The 23,823-nt window shown below is 46.4% G+C and overlaps 1 protein-coding gene across 1 annotated transcript in view; it reads right to left on the bottom strand.

Annotated features, from left to right (window-relative positions):
* macrod2 (mono-ADP ribosylhydrolase 2) overlaps positions 1–23,823 on the bottom strand; it is a 1,232,546-nt gene that overhangs the window by 706,322 nt on the left and 502,401 nt on the right. Inside the window, exon 5 of the mRNA XM_029640037.2 lies at positions 2,866–2,982. Within this exon, the coding sequence (XP_029495897.1) occupies positions 2,866–2,982 (117 nt within the window). The remainder of the gene's footprint in view (positions 1–2,865; positions 2,983–23,823) is intronic.

Here is a 23,823-nt window from a genome sequence, read left to right as displayed (position 1 = left end):
TCTAACACTTTGTTTTTGCATTATTTAAACCAAATTGAACATGTTTCATTATTTATTTGAGGCTAAATTGATTTTATTGATGTATTATATAAAGTTTAAATAAGTGTTCATTCAGTATTGTTGTAATTGTCATTATTACAAATAAAATAAAAATTGTCAGAATAATCGGTATCGGCTTTTTTGGTCCTCCAATAATCGGTATCGGCTTTTTTGGTCCTCCAATAATCGGTATCGGCTTTGAAAAACCTCTAGTGCCAAGCTTGTAGCGTCATACCCAAGAAGACTTAAGGCTGTAATCACTGCCAAAGGTGCTTCAACAAAGTACTGAGTAAAGGGTCTGAATACATAGGTAAATGTGATATTTCAGTTTTTCTTTTTATATACATATGATACAATTAGTAAAAACCTGTTTTTGCTTTGTCATTATGGGGTATTGTATGTATATTGATGAGGGGAAAAAACGATGTAATCCATCTTTGAATGTAACGAAACAAATATGGCAAAAGTAAAGAGGTCTAAATACTCTCTGAATGCACTGTAGGGGTTGAGCCAATTGCAAGTTGATCAAATTAAAGTGTTTTCTTCCCAGGCATAATGCACGGCATTATCGCTGGGATATGAGGTAACAACAGGGCCTGGCCTATGCTAAATGTATTTCAAAAAGTACAAAGTGTTTGTTAGCTGTTAAGCCTGTGTTAAAAGCTGCTTAAAATAATTAAAAGACAACAAAAAACAAGTGTGATTGTGTTGAATTGTGTTTGGGAAATACAGATAGATATGGTTTTGAGAGAAAGAGGTGGTGGTAATATTTCATTCAGTACAGAAATGTGTAGGTGGCCTAACTTCCCCTTTCCCGCAAGCTAAATTGTGCCAAGATACCACTTTTGTTGGACAAGCTATGTATTCAAAACTGTAATGTTTACATGAATTCTGATTATTTCTAGGGATACACAACATAATCAAATATATCTAGATATCTTTGTTTGAAAGAATGCTATATTACCCTTGATGGAGTGATGCTGAATGTAAAAAACTTCAACCACTCTCCCCTACAGAAGATGTGTCCACAGCCCGGGATTGTTTGTGATATCGTGACATAGTAAGTTATTAAACTATGACATTTGACATATGTTATTAAATTGTTATGGAAGTGTCAGGCAGTGTTGCCATAGCAGAAAATGGAACAGACCGTGTGTGCACATGTATTTTCCATAGCAATCAATGGAACCACCTGTCTGTCTATCATCCTGCATGACTCATTGGTTTATCTGTTTGGCTTGTTTGACAGCTTTAAGACACATTAAACACAAACAAATTTCTCCACAACTTTCATTTGCTTCCAACCCTCTTCTAATATCACAGGCTCTCTGGGTCCTTTTTCTGGGTCAGTCCCAAATGCCACCTTATTCCCTTTATAGGGCACTACTTTCAACCAGGGCTTATAGGGCTCTGGTCAAAAGTAGTACACTATATATAGAATAGGGTGCAATTTGGGAGGCATCCATCTCTCTGTCTTACATAAACTATTCAGGGAAATGACACTACCACTGGGATGTTTAATATAGTTTGACAGAACTGTACCAAAGCAAAAGACACTTGTTTTCCACACTATAAACCCTAACCCTAACACGACCATATTATTCCAGCTTTGTTTGTGGCACCTTTTTAAGTGTGGCAGGTGCATTACAAATAATTACCCATGGTCATCTATCACCCTTATCACTCCCCCAATCCAGATGTGTCCACAGACACACCTCTTCATCCATTACCAGATTACTATCTCTCTCCCGCTCCTTTTCTGTCTCTCTCTCTCTCTCTTTCTGTCTCTCTCTGTCTCTCTCTCTCTCTCTCTCTCTCTCTCTCTCTCTCTCTCACACTCGCAGACAAATGTATGTTATATACCTCCTTCCCTGAAAAAGCCTAAAACAACGACAGCCTTCTATGGAATGACGATCTCCATAACTCACCAAGAGGAGAGTTATGTGAACCGTTAACTGGATAAATCAAGGATAAAATATCAATCGAGTTACTACCAAATGTTTCTCTTAATGTCTTTCTTTGTTTGCAGATGGCACCCTATTCCATATATAGTGCAGTGTTTGACCAGAGCCAATGTGCACTGTAAAGGGGAATAGTGTGCCATTTGGGATGCAGACTTTGTGTACAGATGGAACCTCCAACAAGGCGTAGAACAAGCACCTACCCATCATAATGATAATGACTCTGTTAATAATAAGAGCCCATTCATCAGTAATGGCCAATCACTACTAATAAATGATGATGGAACTGTCGTTCTATATCCAAAAATAAATAAATAAAGTGTGCAAGCAACTGTAAACTCGATGGGCTGATTGATAGGATTCATCCTAAAATGACTCAAATGTCCCCAATGTAATTCAGTATGCAGTGAGGCAGTGGGGTGATTCACAATGTCAGTGTAGTCATTATGTAATGTTGCAGACATCCCTGGCAACAATGTCTTACAGAAGGGATACACTGGACATCATTGCAACCAATTGTTCCTATGGGGTGGGTATGTTAACTGGGATCTTGTAGCTAGTGGGTGGGTGGTGTAGTGATAATTAGGTTGGCAGTCATGTTGTTATAATGATCCGATTGGCTGTAATGCATAGAAGCATCATCATGTCCCAACGTTTCACATGTTCAGCGACATGTTTCATGGGGATCATGTTCAATGTGTAGGGATCATATAGAAAGAGCAGGATGCACCATATAGAATTAGCCATATTCATTTGAGGTATTGTAAAGGACACAAATTCAGCATAGTGTAGGATGTAGCATCAAAACAGCACCCATGGCAGGGAAAATTGGAACAGGGATAATAATGGATTAAACGGTACTCACATTTAGCCGGTAGGTCGTAGCCACAGGTGATCTTGGCGTTGCCGGTTTCACAGCCGTTGAGTGTGATGCATTCTTCATACAGACAGGAGCCTGCCGCTTTGTGTATGCAGCCGTCAACTGAAAACACAGAGACAGAAAGACACATACGTGTTAGTCCTACTAAGTGGGCTGTGGTGTGCTAGCTAGTTAGCTGTGGTGTGCTAGCTAGTTAGCTGTGGTGTGCTAGCTAGTTAACTGTGGTGTGCTAGCTAGTTAACTGTGGTGTGCTAGCTAGTTAACTGTGGTGTGCTAGCTAGTTAACTGTGGTGTGCTAGCTAGTTAGCTGTGGTGTGCTAGCTAGTTAACTGTGGTGTGCTAGCTAGTTAACTGTGGTGTGCTAGCTAGTTAACTGTTGCGCTAGCTAGTTAGCTGTATTGAGCTAGTTAGTTATCTGTTGTGTGCTAGCTAGTTAGTTATGTTGCACTAGTCAGCTGTGGTGGGCTAGTTAGCTGTGTTGCGCCGGCTAGTTAGCTGTGATGGGCTAGTAGCAGCCATGTGTCATATCACCTTACACAGTTAAGTCGCCATGACGTCAGATTTGAATTACACTAAACCAATACAGCTTCCATAACCCATTGAAAACCACCCGCTGATGTTAATCTCACTAAAACACCAACATGGTCAGCCAAAGAGATGTAAGTCAGCTGCAAAGTGTGTACTGATGTATGTATGTGTCCTCTTTCTTCCTCAGATACACCAAAACAGTTCACTCTCCACATCTCTTTACCCTCATGCATTATCAGTAGCTTATGGGTCTGTTGCACGTTGCTAGTGTTATTTAACCACAGAAGCAAGAGGCCCCTGCTGCTAGTAAATATTGAGAGAAATAGGCTCAGCAAGAAATAAATTAGCTACTGTTTGAATTTCATAATGCCTCCACAGAGTAGTCACACACACACACACTTACAAAAAAAGATTGCAGTTTTGAAACTGCAGTAACAGTGCAGTAACTGCAGTCGACTGGTATTTTGAATGCCGTAATTGCAGAATAACTGCAGTGAACTGCAGTTATACTACACTCTAACTGCAATTACACTGCAAAATGACTGCAGTTAAAAAACTTATTTTGTATGCAGTAGTTGCAGCATACTGCAGTTATACTGCACTCTTTTTTTCGTAAGGGGACACACTGCACATAACACACATTTTCTTGAATCTTTCTCTCATATCATCAGCTAGGGTACAGTTATACCCCATCACTATGCTGTGGATGGTTTATTGTTTTATATCATGTCCTCTGTGGAAGGATGCCTAAGAGTGTTATAATGTGGATTTGTGATCCGGTTCTGTCCTGAGTGTTCCTTCCCTTCCTAGTTGAAGTGTGTCCTGCTTGGCCAGGCCCCTGGGTAAATCCCTGCCCACTAAGGTTCTAATTCACAGGGTTAACGTGTGTGTGTGTCTAAGGATATGTGGTGTTTTCTTTTTCTCTAGTGAAGCTGGTTATTACGTCCATACAAAACCTTAAAAGGGAATACAAAACGTTTGATGCATGCATCTGCACTGGTAACATCTCTGAGTGTTCAGAGTGAACCTGGTTTTCTCCAGGGCTAAGTGAACCTAGCCTGGGTACCAGTCTGTCTGAACTATCACTCCCCTTTTTGACACTCCTTGTAAAGGACTGGTAAAAAGTGGAATGATAGCACGAACAGACTGGTACTCAGGCTAAGGTGAACCAGCCAGGCCACGAGAGTCAGAGCACAGCCTCCCTCAATCTTCCCACACAGCACCTTTCCCATGTACAAGGCATGAACAGTGAAGCTGATTAGAAGGCATGCATGAGAGTATCAGCTGTTCCGGACGACTGTGTGATCACGCTCTCCGTAGCCAATGTGAGTAAGACCTTTAAACAGGTCAACATACACAAGGCTGCGGGGCCAGACGGATTACCAGGACGTGTGCTCCGGGAATGTGCTTACCAACTGGCAGGTGTCTTCACTGACATTTTTAACATGTCCCTGATTGAGTCTGTAATATAAACATGTTTCAAGGAGACCACCCTAGTCCCTGTGCCCAAGAACACGAAGGCAACTTGCCTAAATTACTACAGACCCGTAGCACTCACGTCCGTAGCCATGAAGTGCTTTGAAAGGCTGGTAAGGGCTTACAACAACACCAGTATCCCAGAAACCGTAGACCCACTCGAATATGCATAACACCCAAACAGATCCACAGATTTTGCAATCTCTATTGCAATCCACACTGCCCTTTCCCACATGGACAAAAGGAACACCTATGTGAGAATGCTATTCATTGACTACAGCTCAGCGTTCAACACCATAGTGCCCTCAAAGCTCATCACTAATTTAAAAAAAATATATAATGATTTCACCTTTATTTAACCAGGTAGGCCAGTTGAGAACAAGTTCTCATTTACAACTGTGACCTGGCCAAGATAAAGCAAACCAGTGTGACACAAACAACAACACAGAGTTACACATGGAATAAACAAGCGTACAGTCAATAAGGACAAACCATTCAGATTTTTTGTTTTGAGGTCACTCTCTTTTCAATGGGTTTTCATTGGGAATCCAGATTTCTAAGGGACCTTCTTGCAGTTCCCATCGCTTCCACTGGATGTCAACAGTCTTTAGAAATTGGTTGAGGTTTTTCCTTTTTATAATGAAGAAGTAACACTGTTCAGAACGAGGCTAGAGTGAAGAGGACTCTATGTTAGAGGCGCGTGACCTGAAAGCTAGCTACAGTTTGTTTTCCTCCTGTATTGAACACAGACCATCCCGTCTTCAATTGTATCGATTATTTACATAAAAAATACCTAAAGTTGTATTACAAAAGTAGTTTGAAATGTTATGGCAAAGTTTACAGGTAACTTTTGAGATATTTTGAAGTCACATTGCGCAAGTCGGAACCGGTGTTTTTCTGGATCAAACGCACCAAATAAATTGACATTTTGGATATATATCAATGGAATTAATCGAACAAAAGGACCATTTAAGAATTAGGACCATTCAAGAATTATATCTTTATTTCTGCGTTTTGTGTCGCGCCTGCAGGGTTGAAATATGTTTTTCTGTCTTTGTTTACGGAGGTGCTATCCTCAGATAATAGCATAGTTTACTTTCGCCAAAAAGCCTTTTTGAAATCTGACATGTTGGCTGGATTCACAACAAGTGTAGCTTTAATTTGGTATCTTGCATGTGTGATTTCATGGAAGTTTGATTTTTATGGTAATTTATTTGAATTTGGCGCTCTTCATTTTCACTGGCTTTTGGCCAGGTGGGACGCTAGCGTCCCACATATCCCAGAGCGGTTAACACAGTGTCCAAAGAAGGGCCAGACTGGTAATAGGGGTTGCAACATTGGCAGCGGATAATTTTAGAAAGAGAGGGTCTAGATTGTCTAGCCCAGCTGATTTGTACAGGTCTAGGATTTGCAGGTCTTTCAGAACATATTCTATCTGGATTTGGGTGAAGGAGAAGCTGGGGAGGCTTGGGCAAGTAGCTGAATGGGGTGCGGAGCTGTTGGCCAGGGTTGGGGTAAGGATCCTAGGACTAAACACCTCCCTCTGCAACTGGATCCTGGACTTCCTGATGGGCCGCCCCCAGGTGGTGAGGGTAGGGTACAACACATCTGCCACGCTGTTCCAACACTGGAGCCCCCCAGGGGTGCGTGCTCAGTCCCCTCCTGTACTCCCTGTTCACCCACAACTGCATGGCCAGGCATGACTCCAACACTATCATTAAGTTTGCAGAAGACACAAAAGGTGGTAGTCCTGATCACCGACAATGACGTGACAGCCTACAGGAAGGAGGTCAGAGATCTGGTGCCAAAATAGCAACCTATCCCTCAACGTAACCAAGACCAAGGAGATGATTGTGGACTACAGGAAAAAGAGGACCGAGCACACCCCCATTCTCATCGACGGGGCTGTAGTGGAGCAGGTTGAGAGCTTCAAGTTCCTTGGTGTCCACATCACCAACAAACTAGAATGGTCCAAACACAACAAGACAGTCGTGAAGAGAGCACGACAAAGCCTATTCAGGAAACTAAAAAGATTTGGCATGGGTCCTGAGATCTTCAAAAGGTTCTACAGCTGGAACATCGAGAACATGGTTGCATCACTGCCTGGTACGGAAATTCCTCGGCCTCCGGCCGCAAGGTGTAACCAATGTGAAATGGCTAGCTAGTTAGCGGTGGTGCGCGCTAATAGCGTTTCAATCGGTGAGGTCACTTGCTCTGAGACCTTGAAGTAGTGGTTCACCTTGCTCTGCAAGGGCCTCTGCTTTTGTGGAGCGATGGGTAACGATGCTTCATGGGTGACTGTTGATGTGTGCAGAGGGTCCCTGGTTCAAGCCCGGATATGGGCGAGGGGACGGACTAAAGTTATACTGTTACAGTGATGCTGTTGACCTGGATCACTGGTTGCTGCGGAAATGGAGGAGGTCAAAAGGGGGGTGACTGTAACGGATGTGAAATGGCTAGCTAGTTAGCGGCGGTGCGTGCTAATAGCATTTCAATTGGTGACGTCACTCGCTTTGAGACCTTGAAGTAGTGGTTCCCCTTGCTCTGCAAGGGCCGTGGCATTTGTGGAGCGATGGGTAATGATGCTTCATGGGTGACTGTTGTCTGTGTGCAGAGGGTCCCTGGTTCGCGCCCGGTTGGGGGGGAGGGGACGGAATAAAGATATACTGTTACAAAGGCACTACAGAGAGTAGTGCGTACAGCCCAGTACATCATTGGGGCTAAGCTGTCTGCCATCCAGGACCTCTACACCAGGCGGTGTCAGAGGAAGGCCCTACAAATTGTCAAAGACCCCAGCCACCCCAGTCATAGACTATGTAGCCTCACTACTGTTATTTTTCACTGTCTTTTTACTGTTGTTTTATTTATTTACTTACCTATTGTTCACCTAATACCTTTTTTGCACTGTTGGTTAGAGCCTGTAAGTAAGCATTTCACTGTTGTATTTTGCGCACGTGACAAATACTTTTTGATTTGATTTGAAGTCCATACAACTTTCTTCAAAGTCTCGCACCTGGACAGGTGAGAGAACCTCTCTGAGAGCAGATTAGAATCTGCATTCTTTGAGGTCTCATGTGGTGCAACACAGAGTCTGGGGAGAGTAAACTGGGTTTTCTCCTGGGTCCAGGTGGGAGCCAGTCAGGAGCCAGACTCTCTTTCTCCCCCAAGACCCTCCTCCCCATAAACACACAATATTCCCAGTGAAGGACTGCTCTCTCTCTCTCTCTCTCTCTCTCAAGCTTGATACACAGTCTGTATCAACACCTGAACAGGTGAGAGAACTTCACTGAGTGCAGGTTGATCCATCCTTCCTCTAAGTCTTATCTTGAACAGGTGCATGGTGAACTAACTAGGTTTTTCTCCAGAACCCAGGTATAGCCAGCCAGGACCCAGCCTATCCTCTTCCCTCAAAATCCCTCTCCCCAGACGCACACATCAGGTCATCTGCACTGACTGTATGTCCCTCTGGTTAAGACCAAAATGTAAATATAAAATCAACAGTTCTCTCTCCTGTGAAGTTGGATCCATATGAAACTCTCCTAAGTATCAACACCTGCACAGATGAGAACACTTCTCTACGAGCTGGGCCTACATTCTCCTGAGCCCCTGTCTGCTCACTTTGACCCAGCCAGGAGCCAGCCTCCCTTTTCTCCCAAGACCCGTCTCTCCAGACACACAGCCTCTTCAGTGAAGCTGATTATTAAGTATGTATGAAACATTTCTCCTTAGAAGACACCTGGACATAGAACTACTCAGACCAGTGCCTCCATTTTCATGAGTCTCAGTATGATGTCCTCATCTGGAACAGGTGCATAGTGAACTGGGTTTTCTCTAGTGTAACCATCCAGGAAGCAGGCAGGTCATGGAAGACAGAGCACAGCACAGCCTACATCCCTCCATCTACCCTTCCTCCCCCAGGGCCCTTCTCTCCCCAGACACACACAGCCCCCATCCCTCCATCTTCGCATCCATCTACCCCCTTCCCATAGGAACCCTCTCCTCTCTCCCTAGACACCCACAGCTCTCTCTGGGTAACATCAGTGTGGGGGCTAGTGCCTGGATAATTTATTATCCATGACTGCTGTGGGAAACACTGTGTGGTGGGAGACCAGCTAGAATGGAGGGTAGATAGAGCATATCTACGTTCCAAATAGCACTCTATTCCCTATCCAGTGCAGTACTTTTGACCAGGGCCCATACGGCTCTAGTCAAAAGTACTGGACTATGTAGGGAATAGAGTGCCATTTGGGACACACACCATATCCCAGCTAAAGGAGATGGAAACTTCTCTTCTTACCAGGCAGCATGTCATGAGTGGAGCTGCACCAAAAACAGGATGAACCCCAAATACCACCTTTTCCTTATAAAGTGTACTACCTTTGACCAAGGCCCATAGAACTAGGAAAAGGTAGTACACTATATATAGGGATGTCAAAGGTTCAGGCTTCTGCACAAAACAAACAGAAACTCTAGTCTCTACAGCGCCGGTTAAATTGTGTTTAAGAGCATTTTTAACTCGCTAAATGGTTTAACATTGGTGCATGAGCAGTTTATAAGGTACTACATTTAAATACAAACAAGTAATCTGAACAGAAGTTGGACACGTGTTCACGGAGTTACTGTAATCGCTTGGTCTTCAACATATCACAATTTTTAATGAGTGTACAAAACATTATGAACTCTTTTTAAAATGGTGTATTGTCACTCGGCTATTAATCAAAAATACAGGAAGCGGCAACAGTATCAATGTCAAATGATGTTTTAGGAATGTTTAGGGCTGTCCCCAACTAAACAAAATATTGGTAGACCGAATGTCATCTGTTCTTTAGACCAATCGATTGATCAACATTTTAAAATGTGTATTTTTCCATATACAGTACCAGTCAAAGTTTGGAGACACCTAATCATTGCAGGGTTTTTATGTATTTATTCTAAACATTGTAGAATAATAGTGAAGACATATGGAATCATGTAGTAACCAAAAAAAGTGTTAAACAAATCAAAATATATTTGAGATTCTTCAAAGTAGCCACCCTTTGCCTTGATGACAGCTTTGCACAATCTTGGCATTCTCTCAGCCAGCTTCATGAGGTAGTCACCTGGAATGCATTTCAATTTACAGGTGTGCCTTGTTAAAAAATGTGTGAATTTTTTTCCTTCTTAATGCGTTTGAGACAATCAGTTGTGTTGTGACAAGGTTGGGGTGGTATACAGAAGATACCAAGTCCATATTATGGCAAGAGCAGCTCAAATAAGCAAAGAGAAACGACAGTCCATCAATACTTTAAGTGCAGTCGCAAAAGCCATCAAGCGCTATGATGAAAGTGGCTCTCATGAGGACCGTCACAGGAAAGGAAGACCCAGATTTACCAGAAATTGCAGCCCAAATAATTGCTTCACAGAGTTCAAGTAACAGACAAATATCAAAATCAACTGTTCAGAGGAGACTGTGTGAATCAGGCCTTTGTGGTTGAATTGCTGCAAAGAAACCACTAATAATAATAATAATAAGTGACTTGCTTGGACCAAGAAACACAACCAATGGACATTAGACTGGTGGAAATGTGTCCTTAGGTCTGATGAGTCCAAATGAACGGATGATTTACGCATGTGTGGTTCCCACCATGAAGCATGGAGGAGGAGGTGTGATGGTGTGGGGGTGCTTTGCTGGTGACACTGTCTGTGATTTATTTAGAATTTAAGGCACACTTAAGTAGCATGGCTACCACAGCATTCTACAGCTATACGCCATCCCATCTGGTTTGTGCTTAGTGGGACTATCATTTGTTTTTCAACAGGACAATGACCCAACACACCTCCATGCTGTGTAAGGGCTATTTGATCAAGAAGGAGAGTGATGGAGTGCTGCATCAGATGACCTGGCCTCCACAATCACCCGACCTCAACCCAATTGAGATGTTTTGGGAGGAGTTGGACGGACGAGTGAAGGAAAAGCACCAATCAAGTGCTCAACATATGTGGGAACTCCTTCAAGACTGTTGGAAAGGCATTCCAGGTGAAGCTGGTTGAGAGAATGCCAAGAGTGTGCAAAGCTGTCATTAAGGCAAAGGGTGGCTACATTGAAAAAACTAAAATCTAAGATGTATTTAAAGATATGTCAGCTGTTATGACATATTATGACATGGATATGACCGTGTCATGACAATCCAAACCAATCTGGGACCAGGCTAGTGTCACCTTAGAGAGCCTCCTTTGTCTGACAGAATGATGAGGAGCACAGGGTAAACCGCAGAACATCACCCCTGGAGTAGTTGTGCCGTCATCTGTGAAGTGTGTGTGTTTCCAGGTAGTGTCACCGAGCCTTCCTTCTCAGACAGAATGATGGTCTCAAAAACCGGAAGCTTGGAGCTGTGCCCGTGGTGCTGACCATTAGTAGGAATAAAAATGCTGAGCAGATCATGCTGATTGCCAGGATCAGTATCTTACCACATTGTACCTCAAACACGCAAGCATGCAAGCACACACACACACACGCACACACACACACTTAGCCTTAGTTATTAGTGAAATACCACCCGTCTGTCACACCTGTACAGCCTTAGTTATTAGTGAAATACCAGCCGTCTGTCACACCTGTACAGCCTTAGTTATTAGTGAAATACCACCCGTCTGTCACACCTGTACAACCTTAGTTATTAGTGAAATACCAGCCGTCTGTCACACCTGTACAGCCTTAGTTATTAGTGAAATACCACCCGTCTGTCACACCTGTACAGCCTTAGTTATCAGTGAAATACCAGCCGTCTGTCACACCTGTACAGCCTTGGTTATCAGTGAAATACCACCCGTCTGTCACACCTGTACAGCCTTGGTTATCAGTGAAATACCACCCGTCTGTCACACCTGTACAGCCTTGGTTATCAGTGAAATACCACCCGTTCTGTCACACCTGTACAGCCTTAGTTATCTGTGAAATACCACCCGTTCTGTCACACCTGTACAGCCTTAGTTATTAGTGAAATACCAGCCGTCTGTCACACCTGTACAGCCTTAGTTATCAGTGAAATTCCACCCGTCTGTCACACCTGTACAGCCTTAGTTATTAGTGAAATACCAGCCGTCTGTCACACCTGTACAGCCTTAGTTATTAGTGAAATACCACCCGTCTGTCACACCTGTACAGCCTTAGTTATCAGTGAAATACCACCCGTCTGTCACACCTGTACAGCCTTAGTTATTAGTGAAATACCACCTGTCTGTCACACCTATACAGCCTTGGTTATCTGTGAAATACCACCCGTCTGTCACACCTGTACAGCCTTGGTTATCAGTGAAATACCACCCGTCTGTCACACCTATACAGCCTTGGTTATCTGTGAAATACCACCCGTTCTGTCACACCTGAACAGCCTAAGCAAATCACAATAACCAAGGCTGTTCAGGTGTGACAGAAAGGATTGGTATTTCAATGATAACCAAGGCTCTTAAGAAACCCATACAGTTGTGTAAGCCTCTTTAAAGCTACAAAACTTTCATTGTTCAACATTAACATATGTTAACAATACAACAGAACAGATGAACCAGAATCACATTTACTCTCACAGGTGGCCAGAAATAACTATACGACAGCCATGCCCCTGCTAAGCCCAGCACCCAGCATCGATAACCCAGCACCCAGCATCAATAACCCAGCACCCAGCATGGATAACCCAGCACCCAGCATCAATAACCCAGCACCCAGCATCAATAACCCAGCACCCAGCATCAATAACCCAGCACCCAGCATGGATAACCCAGCACCCAGCATGGATAACCCAGCACCCAGCATGGATAACCCAGCACCCAGCATCAATAACCCAGCACCCAGCATCAATAACCCAGCACCCAGCATCAATAACCCAGCACCCAGCATCAATAACCCAGCACCCAGCATCAATAACCCAGCACCCAGCATCGATAACCCAGTACCCAGCATCAATAACCCAGCACCCAGCATCAATAACCCAGCACCCAGCATCGATAACCCAGTGGTTTTCAAAGAAAACAACTCAACTAATTGACCCAATGTCTGTAACCAAGCAGTTGGGTCAACCAAACAGCCCAGCAATTGTTTGAGTGCAGGAAGCCACACTGTACTTTCTCTGAAATCCTTCCAGGTGTTATTATGTAGACATGGTATAGTGACTGTATAGATGCTTTTCAATCTGTGATGATGCAAATGATGTGTGATCTAGGGCTTTGTCCCAAATGGCACCATATTACTTACATTGTGCACAACTTCTGGTCAAAGGCAATGCACTATGTAGGAAATAGGGTGCCATTTGGGACGCAAACTTACCCTCCTCACCTGCTCCCATTGTGAGCTGAGGGTTAAGGAACCCATTCGAGGAAGGCTCAATTAAATACATACAAAATATCACATCACACATGTAGACCCGCGAGCACACACACACACAGACACAAACAAACAGAAAAATAGAATAAAGCCTGGGGAAGGAGAAGTACCGGTGAAGGTCATGAAGGCTGTTTATTGGCTCTTCCTCTCAGTAGGTGGGTGGGTGGGCGGGCGGGCGTGTGTAATCACAGTTTAGACTTCCTAATGGAGGAAGTTCTCATTTAATGGACTCAATCTAGAGACTAAGGCAGTATCCCTAATGGCACCCTATTTCCTATGTTGTACACTATGTTTGACTAGGGCCCATATGGTCTGGTCAAAAGTTTTGCACTAATGAATAGGGTGCCATTTGGGATGAGGGCTAAAGCATCTGCTCCTGTCCACCCCCACAGCCAGACACACACACACACACACACACACACACACACACACACACACACACACACACACACACACACACACACACACACACACACACACACACACCAGTCTCTCTCTCTACTGGTTTATCTCACTGTCAGCTCTGACTGCTGAAATATAGCAGCTATAATAGTTCATCCAACTAATCTATCTCCCTGGACTGGCTGCTACAGGCTTTAGGTAGGGCACACAGACACTCACAGACACATACACGCACACACAAACTTTCATCTGCTCCAATGTGGGACAGGGCATGTATTCATCTTCACTCTGTGTCTGTCTGTCTAGTTCACTGAGAGGTACCCCCTCTACCCTCCACCATCACTTCATCCAGGCTGGGATGGACTAATGAAGACAACTCTGGGATAGGGCTAGACGGTATCCCTCTCAACTAGGAAGAGAGAGAGGGGGAGGATGGGGGAGGGGAGAGACAGCGCTAGATAGCTAGAAGAAAAAGAAAGGAGAGGTAGAGAGAGAGAGAGAAACAGAAAGAGAGGGTGACAACGGTAGAGAAGGTAACTCTTCAGCTCGACTAGAAGGGCTGCGATGCCATCTGCCAATGTGACGTTCTACCTTCTACACGAACACATTGTTTCGAGAGTGGAGAGGAGCAGAGGGGAAGAGGAGAGGAGCAGAGGGGAAGAGGAGAGGAGCAGAGGGAAAGAGAAGAGGAGCAGAGGGAAGAGGAGAGGAGCAGAGGGAAAGAGAAGAGGAGCAGAGGAGAAGAGGAGAGGAGCAGAGGGTAAGAGGAGAGGAGCAGAGGGGAAGAGGAGAGGAGCAGAGGGAAAGAGAAGAGGAGCAGAGGAGAAGAGGAGAGGAGCAGAAGGAAAGAGAAGAGGAGCAGAGGAGAAGAGGAGAGGAGCAGAGGGGAAGAGGAGAGGAGCAGAAGGAAAGAGAAGAGGAGCAGAGGAGAAGAGGAGAGGAGCAGAGGGGAAGAGGAGAGGAGCAGAAGGAAAGAGAAGAGGAGCAGAGGAGAAGAGGAGAGGAGCAGAGGGGAAGAGGAGAGGAGCAGAAGGAAAGAGAAGAGGAGCAGAGAAGAGGAGAGGAGCAGAGGGGAAGAGGAGAGGAGCAGAAGGAAAGACGAGGGGGAGAGGAGCAGAGGGGAAGAGGAGAGGAGCAGAGGAGAAGAGGAGAGGAGCATAGGGGAAGAGGAGAGGAGCAGAGGCGAAGAGGAGAGGAGCAGAGGAGAAGAGGAGAGGAGCAGAGGGGAAGAGGAGAGGAGCAGAAGGAAAGACGAGGGGGAGAGGAGCAGAGGGGAAGAGGAGAGGAGCAGAGGAGAAGAGGAGAGGAGCAGAAGGAAAGACGAGGAGGAGAAGAGCAGAGGGGAAGAGGAGAGAAGCAGAGGAGAAGAGGAGAGGAGCAGAGGGGAAGAGGAGAGGAGCAGAGGGGAAGAGGAGAGGAGCAGAGGGAAAGAGAAGAGGAGCAGAGGAGAAGATGAGAGGAGCAGAAGGAAAGAGAAGAGAAGAGAAGAGGAGAGGAGCAGAGGGGAAGAGGAGAGGAGCAGAGAAAGGAAGAAGAGGAGAAGAGGAGAGGAGCAGAAAGGAAAGAGAAAGAGGAGCAGAGGGAGAAGAGGAGAGGAGCAGAGGAGGAAGAGAGGAGAAGAGGAGAGGAGCAGAAGGAAAGAGAAGAGGAGAAGAGGAGAAGAGCAGAGGGAAGGAGAGGAGCAGAGGGAAAGAGAAGAGGAGCAGAAGGAGAAGAGGAGAGGAGGAGCAGAGGAAGAAGAGGAGAGGAGCAGAGGGGAAGAGGAGAGGAGCAGAGGGAAAGAGAAGAGGAGCAGAGGAGAAGAGGAGAGGAGCAGAGGAAAGAGGAGAAGAGGAGGAGAGGAGCAGAGGAGAAGAGGAGAGGAGCAGAGGGAAGAGGAGAGGAGCAGAAGGAAGCAGAAGGAAAGAGAGAGCAGAGGAGCAGAGAGAGAGGAGCAGAGGGGAAGAGGAGAGGAGCAGAAGGAAAGAGAAGAGGAGCAGAGGAGAAGAGGAGAGGAGCAGAGGGGAAGAGGAGAGGAGCAGAAGGAAAGAGAAGAGGAGCAGAGGAGAAGAGGAGAGGAGAGAGGGAAGAGGAGAGGAGCAGAGGAAAGAGGAGAGGAGCAGAGGGGAAGAGGAGAGGAGCAGAGGGAAGAGGAGAGGAGCAGAGGGAAGAGAAGAGGAGAGGAAGAGGGGAAGAGGGAGGAGAGAGGGAAGAGGAGAGGAGCAGAGGGAAAGAGGGGGAGAGGAGCAGAGGGGAAGAGGAGAGGCAGAGGGAGAAGAGAGGAGCAGAGGAAAGGACGAGGAGAGGAGAGGAGAAGAGGAGAGGAGCAGAGGAAGAGGAAGAGGAGAGGAGCAGAGGGGAAGAGGAGAGGAGCAGAAGGAAAGACGAGGAGGAGAGGAGCAGAGGGGAAGAGGAGCAGAGGAGCAGAGGGGAAGAGGAGAGGAGCAGAAGGAAAGACGAGGAGGAGAGGAGCAGAGGGGAAGAGGAGAGGAGCAGAGGAGAAGAGGAGAGGAGCAGAGGGGAAGAGGAGAGGAGCAGAAGGAAAGACGAGGGGGAGAGGAGCAGAGGGGAAGAGGAGAGGAGCAGAAGGAAAGAGGAGAGAGGAGCAGAGGGGAAGAGGAGAGGAGCAGAAGGAAAGAGGAGAGGAGCAGAGGGGAAGAGGAGAGGAGCAGAGGGGAAGAGGAGAGAGGAGGGGAGAGGAAAGAGCAGAGGGGAGAGGAGAAGAGAGGGAAGAGGAGAGGAGCAGAGGGGAAGAGGAGAGAAGGAAAGAAGGAAAGGAGAAGAGGAGAGGAGCAGAGGGGAAGAGGAGAGGAGCAGAGGGGAAGAGGAGAGGAGCAGAGGGGAAGAGGAGAGGAGCAGAGGAGAGGAGCAGAAGGAAAGAAAGACGAGGGGAGAGGGGAAGAGGAGAGGAGAGAGGGGGGGAAGAGGAGAGGAGCAGAGGGGAAGAGGAGAGGAGCAGAAGGGGAAGAGGAGAGGAGCAGAAGGAAGAGCAGAGGGGAAGAGGAGGAGCAGAGGGGAAGAGGAGAGGAGCAGAAGGAAGAGGAGAGGAGAGCAGAGAGGGGAAGAGGACGAGGAGCAGAGGAGCAGAGGGGAAGAGGAGAGGAGCAGAAGGAAAGAAGGAGGAGAGGAGCAGAGGGGAAGAGGAGAGGAGCAGAGGAGAAGAGGAGAGGAGCAGAGAAGAGGAGGAGAAGGAAAGACGAGGAGGGAGAGGAGCAGAGGGGAAGAGGAGAGGAGCAGAGGGGAAGAGGAGAGGAGCAGAAGGGAAGAGAGGAGGAGAGAGGAAGAGGAGAGGAGCAGAGGGGAAGAGGAGAGGAGCAGAGGGGAAGAGGAGAGGAGCAGAAGGAAAGACGAGGAGGAGAGGAGCAGAGGGGAAGAGGAGAGGAGCAGAAGGAAAGACGAGGAGGAGAGGAGCAGAGGGAAGAGGAGAGGAGCAGAAGGAAAGACGAGGAGGAGAGGAGCAGAGGAGAAGAGGAGAGGAGCAGAAGGAAAGACAGGAGAGGAGCAGAGGGGAAGAGGAGAGTAGCAGAAGGAAAGATGAGGAGGAGAGGAGAAGAGGAGAGGAGCAGAGGGGAAGAGGAGAGGAGCAGAGGGGAAGAGGAGAGGAGCAGAGGGGAAGAGGAGAGGAGCAGAGGGGAAGAGGAGAGGAGCAGAGGAGAGGAGCAGAAGGAAAGAGGAGAGGAGCAGAGGAGAGAAAGAGAGGGGAAGAGGAGAGGAGCAGAGGGGAAGAGGAGAGGAGCAGAGGAAAGAAGAGGAGAGGAGAAGAGGAGAGGAGCAGAGGAAAGACGAGGAGGAGAGGAGGGAAGGGGAAGAGGAGCAGAAGGAAAGACGAGGAGGAGAGGAGCAGAGGGGAAGAGGACAGGAGAGAGGAGCAGAGGGGAAGAGGAGAGGAGCAGAAGGAAAGACAGAGGAGGAGAGGAGCAGAGGGGAAGAGGAGAGAAGCAGAGGGGAAGAGGAGAGGAGCAGAGGGAAGAGGAGAGGAGCAGAAGGAAAGAAAGACGAGGGGGAGAGGAGCAGAGGGGAAGAGGAGAGGAGCAGAGGGGAAGAGGAGAGGAGCAGAAGGAAAGACGAGGAGGAGAGGAGCAGAGGGGAAGAGGAGAGAAGGAAAGCAGAGGGGGAAGAGGGGAAGAGGAGAGCAGAGGGGAAGAGGAGAGGAGCAGAAGGAAAGACGAGGAGGAGAGGAGCAGAGGGGAAGAGGAGAGGAGCAGAGGGGAAGAGGAGAGGAGCAGAGGGAAGAGGAAGAGAGGAGCAGAAGGAAAGAAGGAGGAGAGGAGCAGAGGGAAAGAGGAGGAGGAGCAGAGGGGAAGAGGAGAGGAGCAGAAGGAAAGACGGAAGAGAGGAGCAGAGGGGAAGAGGAGAGGAGCAGAAGGAAAGATGAGGAGAGAGAGCAGAGGAAGGAGCAGAGGAGAGGAGAGGAGCAGAGGGGAAGAGGAGAGGAGCAGAGGGGAAGAGGAGAGGAGCAGAGGGGAAGAGGAGCAGAAGGAAAGAGGAGGAGGAGAGGAGCAGAGGGGAAGAGGAGAGGAGCAGAGGGGAAGAGGAGAGGAGCAGAAGGAAAGAGGAGGAGGAGAGGAGCAGAGGGGAAGAGGAGAGGAGCAGAAGGAAAGACGAGGAGGAGAGGAGCAGAGGGGAAGAGGAGAGGAGCAGAGGGGAAGAGGAGAGGAGCAGAGGGGAAGGGGCCACATGCAACCAAACTCCACTTTATTTGTCATTTTTTAAATTCATAAGATTGAATGAACACGTGTCAGCCACCAAGAAGTGAACCTCTGTGTTATTTGAACTTGGACGCTGCCATTGGACGTAATGCAACGCGAGCACAACAGTATAGCAGTATAGCAGCTTTCATTGATTTCAAAGGAATCATTCCCTCAATTGCTGATGGCTGTAGTGTAGCAGGGCTGTACGACTGTGGTTCCAGTGAGTTACTATGCAGTTACCTTGGCGATAGCTGCTGTCAGTGTGCTGAGGAGGGGGACACCTCACAGTGCCCTCTCCTCTCAGGGCTCAGATCCCACATGCATTAGAGTCAGTCTAACAAAGCCCTGGTTACTCCCTCTCTCCTTTTCTCCCTGGCTTCCCTCCCTCCCTCGGCTCATCTCTTCTCTCTCACACACAGACTGAATGGAGAACCGGGGGGCTTCAGTCTTTTCTCTAAACTCCTCTCCCTCAGCTCAGACACAAAGAATCCCTGTGCTCTGCTCTCATTACAATACCCTGCTCTTCTCTGCTCTACTCTAGCCTGCTACCCTGCTTTTCAGAAATGGTGTCAGCTGCAATCTTCTCTCCTAATTATTTCTCTGTTCCTCAGAGGGTTGGATGGTTGGGGTTCAGGACTGACTGCAGAGTGGAGCTGGAGGAGGTAGTGAGGGGTGGGGGTTTGAAAGGTGGGGAGTGGATGGATGAGGCAGCAGGGGATGAAGGGCGGGGGGTGGGGAGGAAGGGGTGGGAGGGGGTTATTGTGGGGATGGGAGACGTGGGGGTGTTGTGACAAGGATTAGTTCCTAATCAAGTGCCAATCACACATCGAGTGTGTGTGTGTGTGTGTGTCTGTGTCAGTGAAGGCTTCTCAGAGGAGGAAGGGGAGGACCATCCTAGGCAGTGAATTTCAGAACATTTTAAACTAATTAAACATTCAAATAGTTATCCTTTTTAGATGAAACTATACTAAATATATTCACGTCACCAAATGCCTGATTAAAACACACTGTTTTGCAATGAAGGTCTACAGTAGCCTCAACAACACACTCTAAGCTAGCACCATGGTGTAGCAGGAAGACATCTATTTCCCGTCCTCCTCTGGCTACATTGACTTCAATACAAAACCCAGGAGGCTTGTAGGCCTTACCCCCTTCCATAGACCTACATGATAATTATGACCACTTTCAGAGGATGTCCTCCAACTAATCAAAGCTTTTGCAATATGAACTGACATGATGTCCATCCAATCGTAGCATTAGGATCAGAGAACAAACCTAGTGTGGTGTATTGGGGTTGTGCCACAGAGCATTATGGGGGTTCTATGGGTTGAGAAGCTTGGTGACATATTGGATAGAGATTGAGAGTGAAGCGTGATAGTTGTCCATGTTTAGGATATTATTCAATTGAAATGTGTTTCTTCAAACTACAGGAGACGGAGGAGACAGATTATATATCGTTTTTTGTTTTTAAAAATGTTTGTGTGGTGTTAGTGCAATGTATTTCAATTTGCCTTGCTAACTTTAGTAGCTAGTAGCTAGCTAACATTAGCTAGCTACCAGAGTGCAGTTTTCTCTTCCACAATGGCTAGCTAATGCTAACAACAATGTAGTGGATTTTTTGTTGAAGAACCCCTTTCATTTCCCACATCAGATTCAAGCTTCTTGGAAAATGAACGAACGTCTGCGTACTTAAACTGCGCAACACAACGAAAAGGTAAGAAGAAACAGAGTCACAAGCAGCTTCTCGGCAAGAGTTTTGCTTTTTCTTAGGGGCATGATGAGAGGAAAAGTTCAGCTAACAAGGGCAACTACAAAGACTTTGCAGATGTAATTGCAAGCTACGATGCTTAACTTGCTGAGCATATGAACGTTCCTAGTCTTTTCTGGGATGTGGAAATCAGTTCAGATTGACTTGATCACTCCAGTAGGACAGGCTTTCCTCCCAGGCTTATTTAGCAAAGACGATGACACATAATTACTCCGTACAGACAGACACACGCCAAAACTCTTTACAGAAATGTTGCAGCAGCCCAGGCCACAGTGACACGTTAGAGATCTGACATGCTGTATGGGATGAAAACAAGACTATTTTTCAGTCTGATCATTAATAAGAGCAGCTGCATACAGCCTATGCTCCCTGTCCATCTGGTCAGCGTAAACACATTTGCAACGTTTTGTATTTATAGACTATTTGTTTGTCAGGAGAAAATGTGAATGTGATCAAATGTGGTTTATATTCCAACTTGGGCTGGCTAGGCTGCCTGTACTTTTCAATCCAAAATGATTCACTGGAATGAATCAATTAACAGTGAGTAAATGTTTTAGTAGACCTACAGTTGCATAGGACTGCATGATACAAACATGCATAAATGAAGATCAGCCCTGTGAGTTCTACTGTCTATCAGTTGTTGCCTCTGTGTCTGGGTAGAGGAAACCCCACTGTTAGTCTAAATACAATTCATACGAACACGTCTAGGGTTGCTGCAGTTTGACTGGGTTTTCATCCTCCCCAAGGCCAGGAGTTTTTTTAAACCATGTGACCTGATTAGCAAAATTGGTCCCATCACAGCCCGTGTTAAACCTTTTTACAACTAATTAATCATAGTCAGACCATATAGGGTACAGAGTTTTCTTGGTTAGGTTACCAGATAAGGAAAAACTCCAGGCCCCATGGGGTAAACCCCCCCCCCCCCCCACTCTGGGACCGATAGTGCCACCAGTCTGCTTGCAGTTGTCAATTATCATCAGGTATGTGGATGATCAGGGATGCATTCAGGAATGTTTCTTGGGCTACTTTGATGTGTCAAGTGGGCGAGATGAGCAGTCTGTGTTTCACTGTGAATTCTGAGATGTCTGAGTTTAACTTCATGAAGAAACTTGTTGCCCAAACCTAGGATGGAGCAGCTGTAATGGAATGTATCTGCTATTGTATTTACAGCTAAGTCCCTTCCTGTTCCCTGATTAAGAGGTGATGACTACTCCACTACCATCGTCAACTCTCTGCTGACATGAACTGAAGCCACGTCTCATCCTCTCATCCACTGGCACATTGAATGTTTCCTCTCCAAGCACTGTGAGTAGACCTGTCTATTTTCACTCATTAGTGTATGTAGAGTCAATCACATACACAAACCTATTATTACACACCAATGTGATTTTACTCCTTGCTTGGACTAACTCCTTCTCAGCTCTTTAGTCTAACTGTGTAGTGTGTTGTGTTATTGTTTTTGTCTTCCCAGTCAAATCCTGTCCTGGTATCAATGGAAGAGTTGAGCTCTTCTCCAACACCATCCATCCATGATGAGCCTGTCCTGCACTGAGGCCTCTGAACACCTCAACCCCTGTCCTGCACTGAGGCCTCTGAACACCTCAACCCCTGTCCTGCACTGAGGCCTCTGAACACCTCAACCCCTGTCCTGCACTGAGGCCTCTGATCACCTCAACCCCTGTCCTGCACTGAAGTCAAGCCTCTGATCACCTCAACCCCTGTCCTGCACTGAGGCCTCTGAACACCTCAACCCCTGTCCTGCACTGAGGCCTCTGATCACCTCAACCCCTGTCCTGCACTGAAGTCAAGCCTCTGATCACCTCAACCCCTGTCCTGCACTGAGGCCTCTGAACACCTCAACCCCTGTCCTGCACTGAAGCCTCTGATCACCTCAACCCCTGTCCTGCACTGAAGTCAAGCCTCTGAACACCTCAACTCATCCCTCATACCCTCATTCAGTCACTGCTGTGATCCCTTCCCAACACTGTGTAAGTAGCCCTCTCGTTCCCACTCCCTATAACATTGTAATATAAATATCTTTATTAAATGCTTTAGGTTAAAATAATTACTCTGTGAAGATTTTTGAAACACGCTTTGTCGTTTCTGTGCAGTCCGCGCCTATACCATGGGTCTCCCATCCTCCTCATGTCTTTCAAGTAACCAGCCTCCACTGGTGTGTGTGTTTGTGTATGCATGGCTGCCTAAACTAAATGGCATACAGAAGACTGTCCCAACCCCTCATTGACAGATATTCCCATGTGGTTTTAGATTATGATGTTGCCTAATCACACCTGTTTGAAAAGAAAGACAAAACTGTTGCAGCAAAGTTCCCTCAATGAAGATTAGCATCAAAACAAGAATTATCAGAATTAACCTCCACCTGTAATACCATTGTATAGATGTTAGCCCAAATAGCACCCTATTCCCTATTATTCACATGGCTCTGCTGGTCAAAAGTAGTGCACTCCATAGGGAATATGGTGCCATTTGGCACAAAGCCTACTCTCAAGAGTGAGTGAAATTAAACACCACAGGATGAATTACAACCCCTTAGACAGACGCTGGTGTGTGAATAGGGGAGGTTTGTACTGACAATGACACACTATGACAACTGCTATTCCCAAGGAATGTCTACAGATCTGCTCTATTGACACAGAGAATTTTCCTGCGCAATGGGAAACACAAATTGTAGTGTGTTCAAGGTTTAAAAAGGCTTCTAAAGGGTGTAATTTCCACTTTAAAATGTTAGACAAAAAATGTATCAACCCCTATAATCCACATAATAATTCACATTTCCTGTTGCTGCAGGATTATTTGTGAGAAGCAAGGTTAAATTAAGATTTAGCAGAAATCATGCTGAGAGCTGCGCAACAAGATCTCAAAGTTTCCCTTCGAAATTTGACGTATTATGGACAAACATATTTTTTTAACGTATCAATTCCGCGTAGTTACTGGGTTAATTCCGCATGGTTACTGGGTTAATTCCGCGTGGTTACTGGGTTAATTCCGCATGGTTACTGGGTTAATTACACATGGTTACTGGGTTAATTCCGCATGGTTACTGGGTTAATTAAGCATGGTTACTGGGTTAATTCCGCGTGGTTACTGGGTTAATTCCGCGTGGTTAATTCCGCGTGGTTACTGGGTTAGTTCCGCGTGGTTAATTCCGCATGGTTACTGGGTTAATTCCGCGTGGTTAATTCCGCGTGGTTACTGGGTTAGTTCCGCGTGGTTAATTCCGCATGGTTACTGGGTTAATTCCGTGTGGTTACTGGGTTAATTCCGCGTGGTTACTGGGTTAATTCCGTGTGGTTACTGGGTTAATTCTGCGTGGTTACTGGGTTAATTCTGCGTGGTTACTGGGTTAATTCCGCGTGGTTACTGGGTTAATTCCGCGTGGTTACTGGGTTAATTCCGTGTGGTTACTGGGTTAATTCTGCGTGGTTACTGGGTTAATTCTGCGTGGTTACTGGGTTAATTCCGCGTGGTTACTGGGTTAATTCCGCGTGGTTACTGGGTTAATTCCGCGTGGTTACTGGGTTAGTTCCGCGTGGTTAATTCCGCATGGTTACTGGGTTAATTCCGTGTGGTTACTGAGTTAATTCCGCGTGGTTACTGGGTTAATTCCGTGTGGTTACTGGGTTAATTCTGCGTGGTTACTGGGTTAATTCTGCATGGTTACAGGGTTAATTCCACCTGGTTACAGACTTAAAACAGAGACAACTCAAAGGGATACGCTTCGG

The sequence above is a fragment of the Oncorhynchus nerka genome, linkage group LG28 (assembly GCF_034236695.1).
Source record: "Oncorhynchus nerka isolate Pitt River linkage group LG28, Oner_Uvic_2.0, whole genome shotgun sequence".
NCBI classification, from domain to species: Eukaryota; Metazoa; Chordata; class Actinopteri; order Salmoniformes; family Salmonidae; genus Oncorhynchus; species Oncorhynchus nerka.
This window is presented reverse-complemented; position numbering and strand designations above follow the sequence as displayed.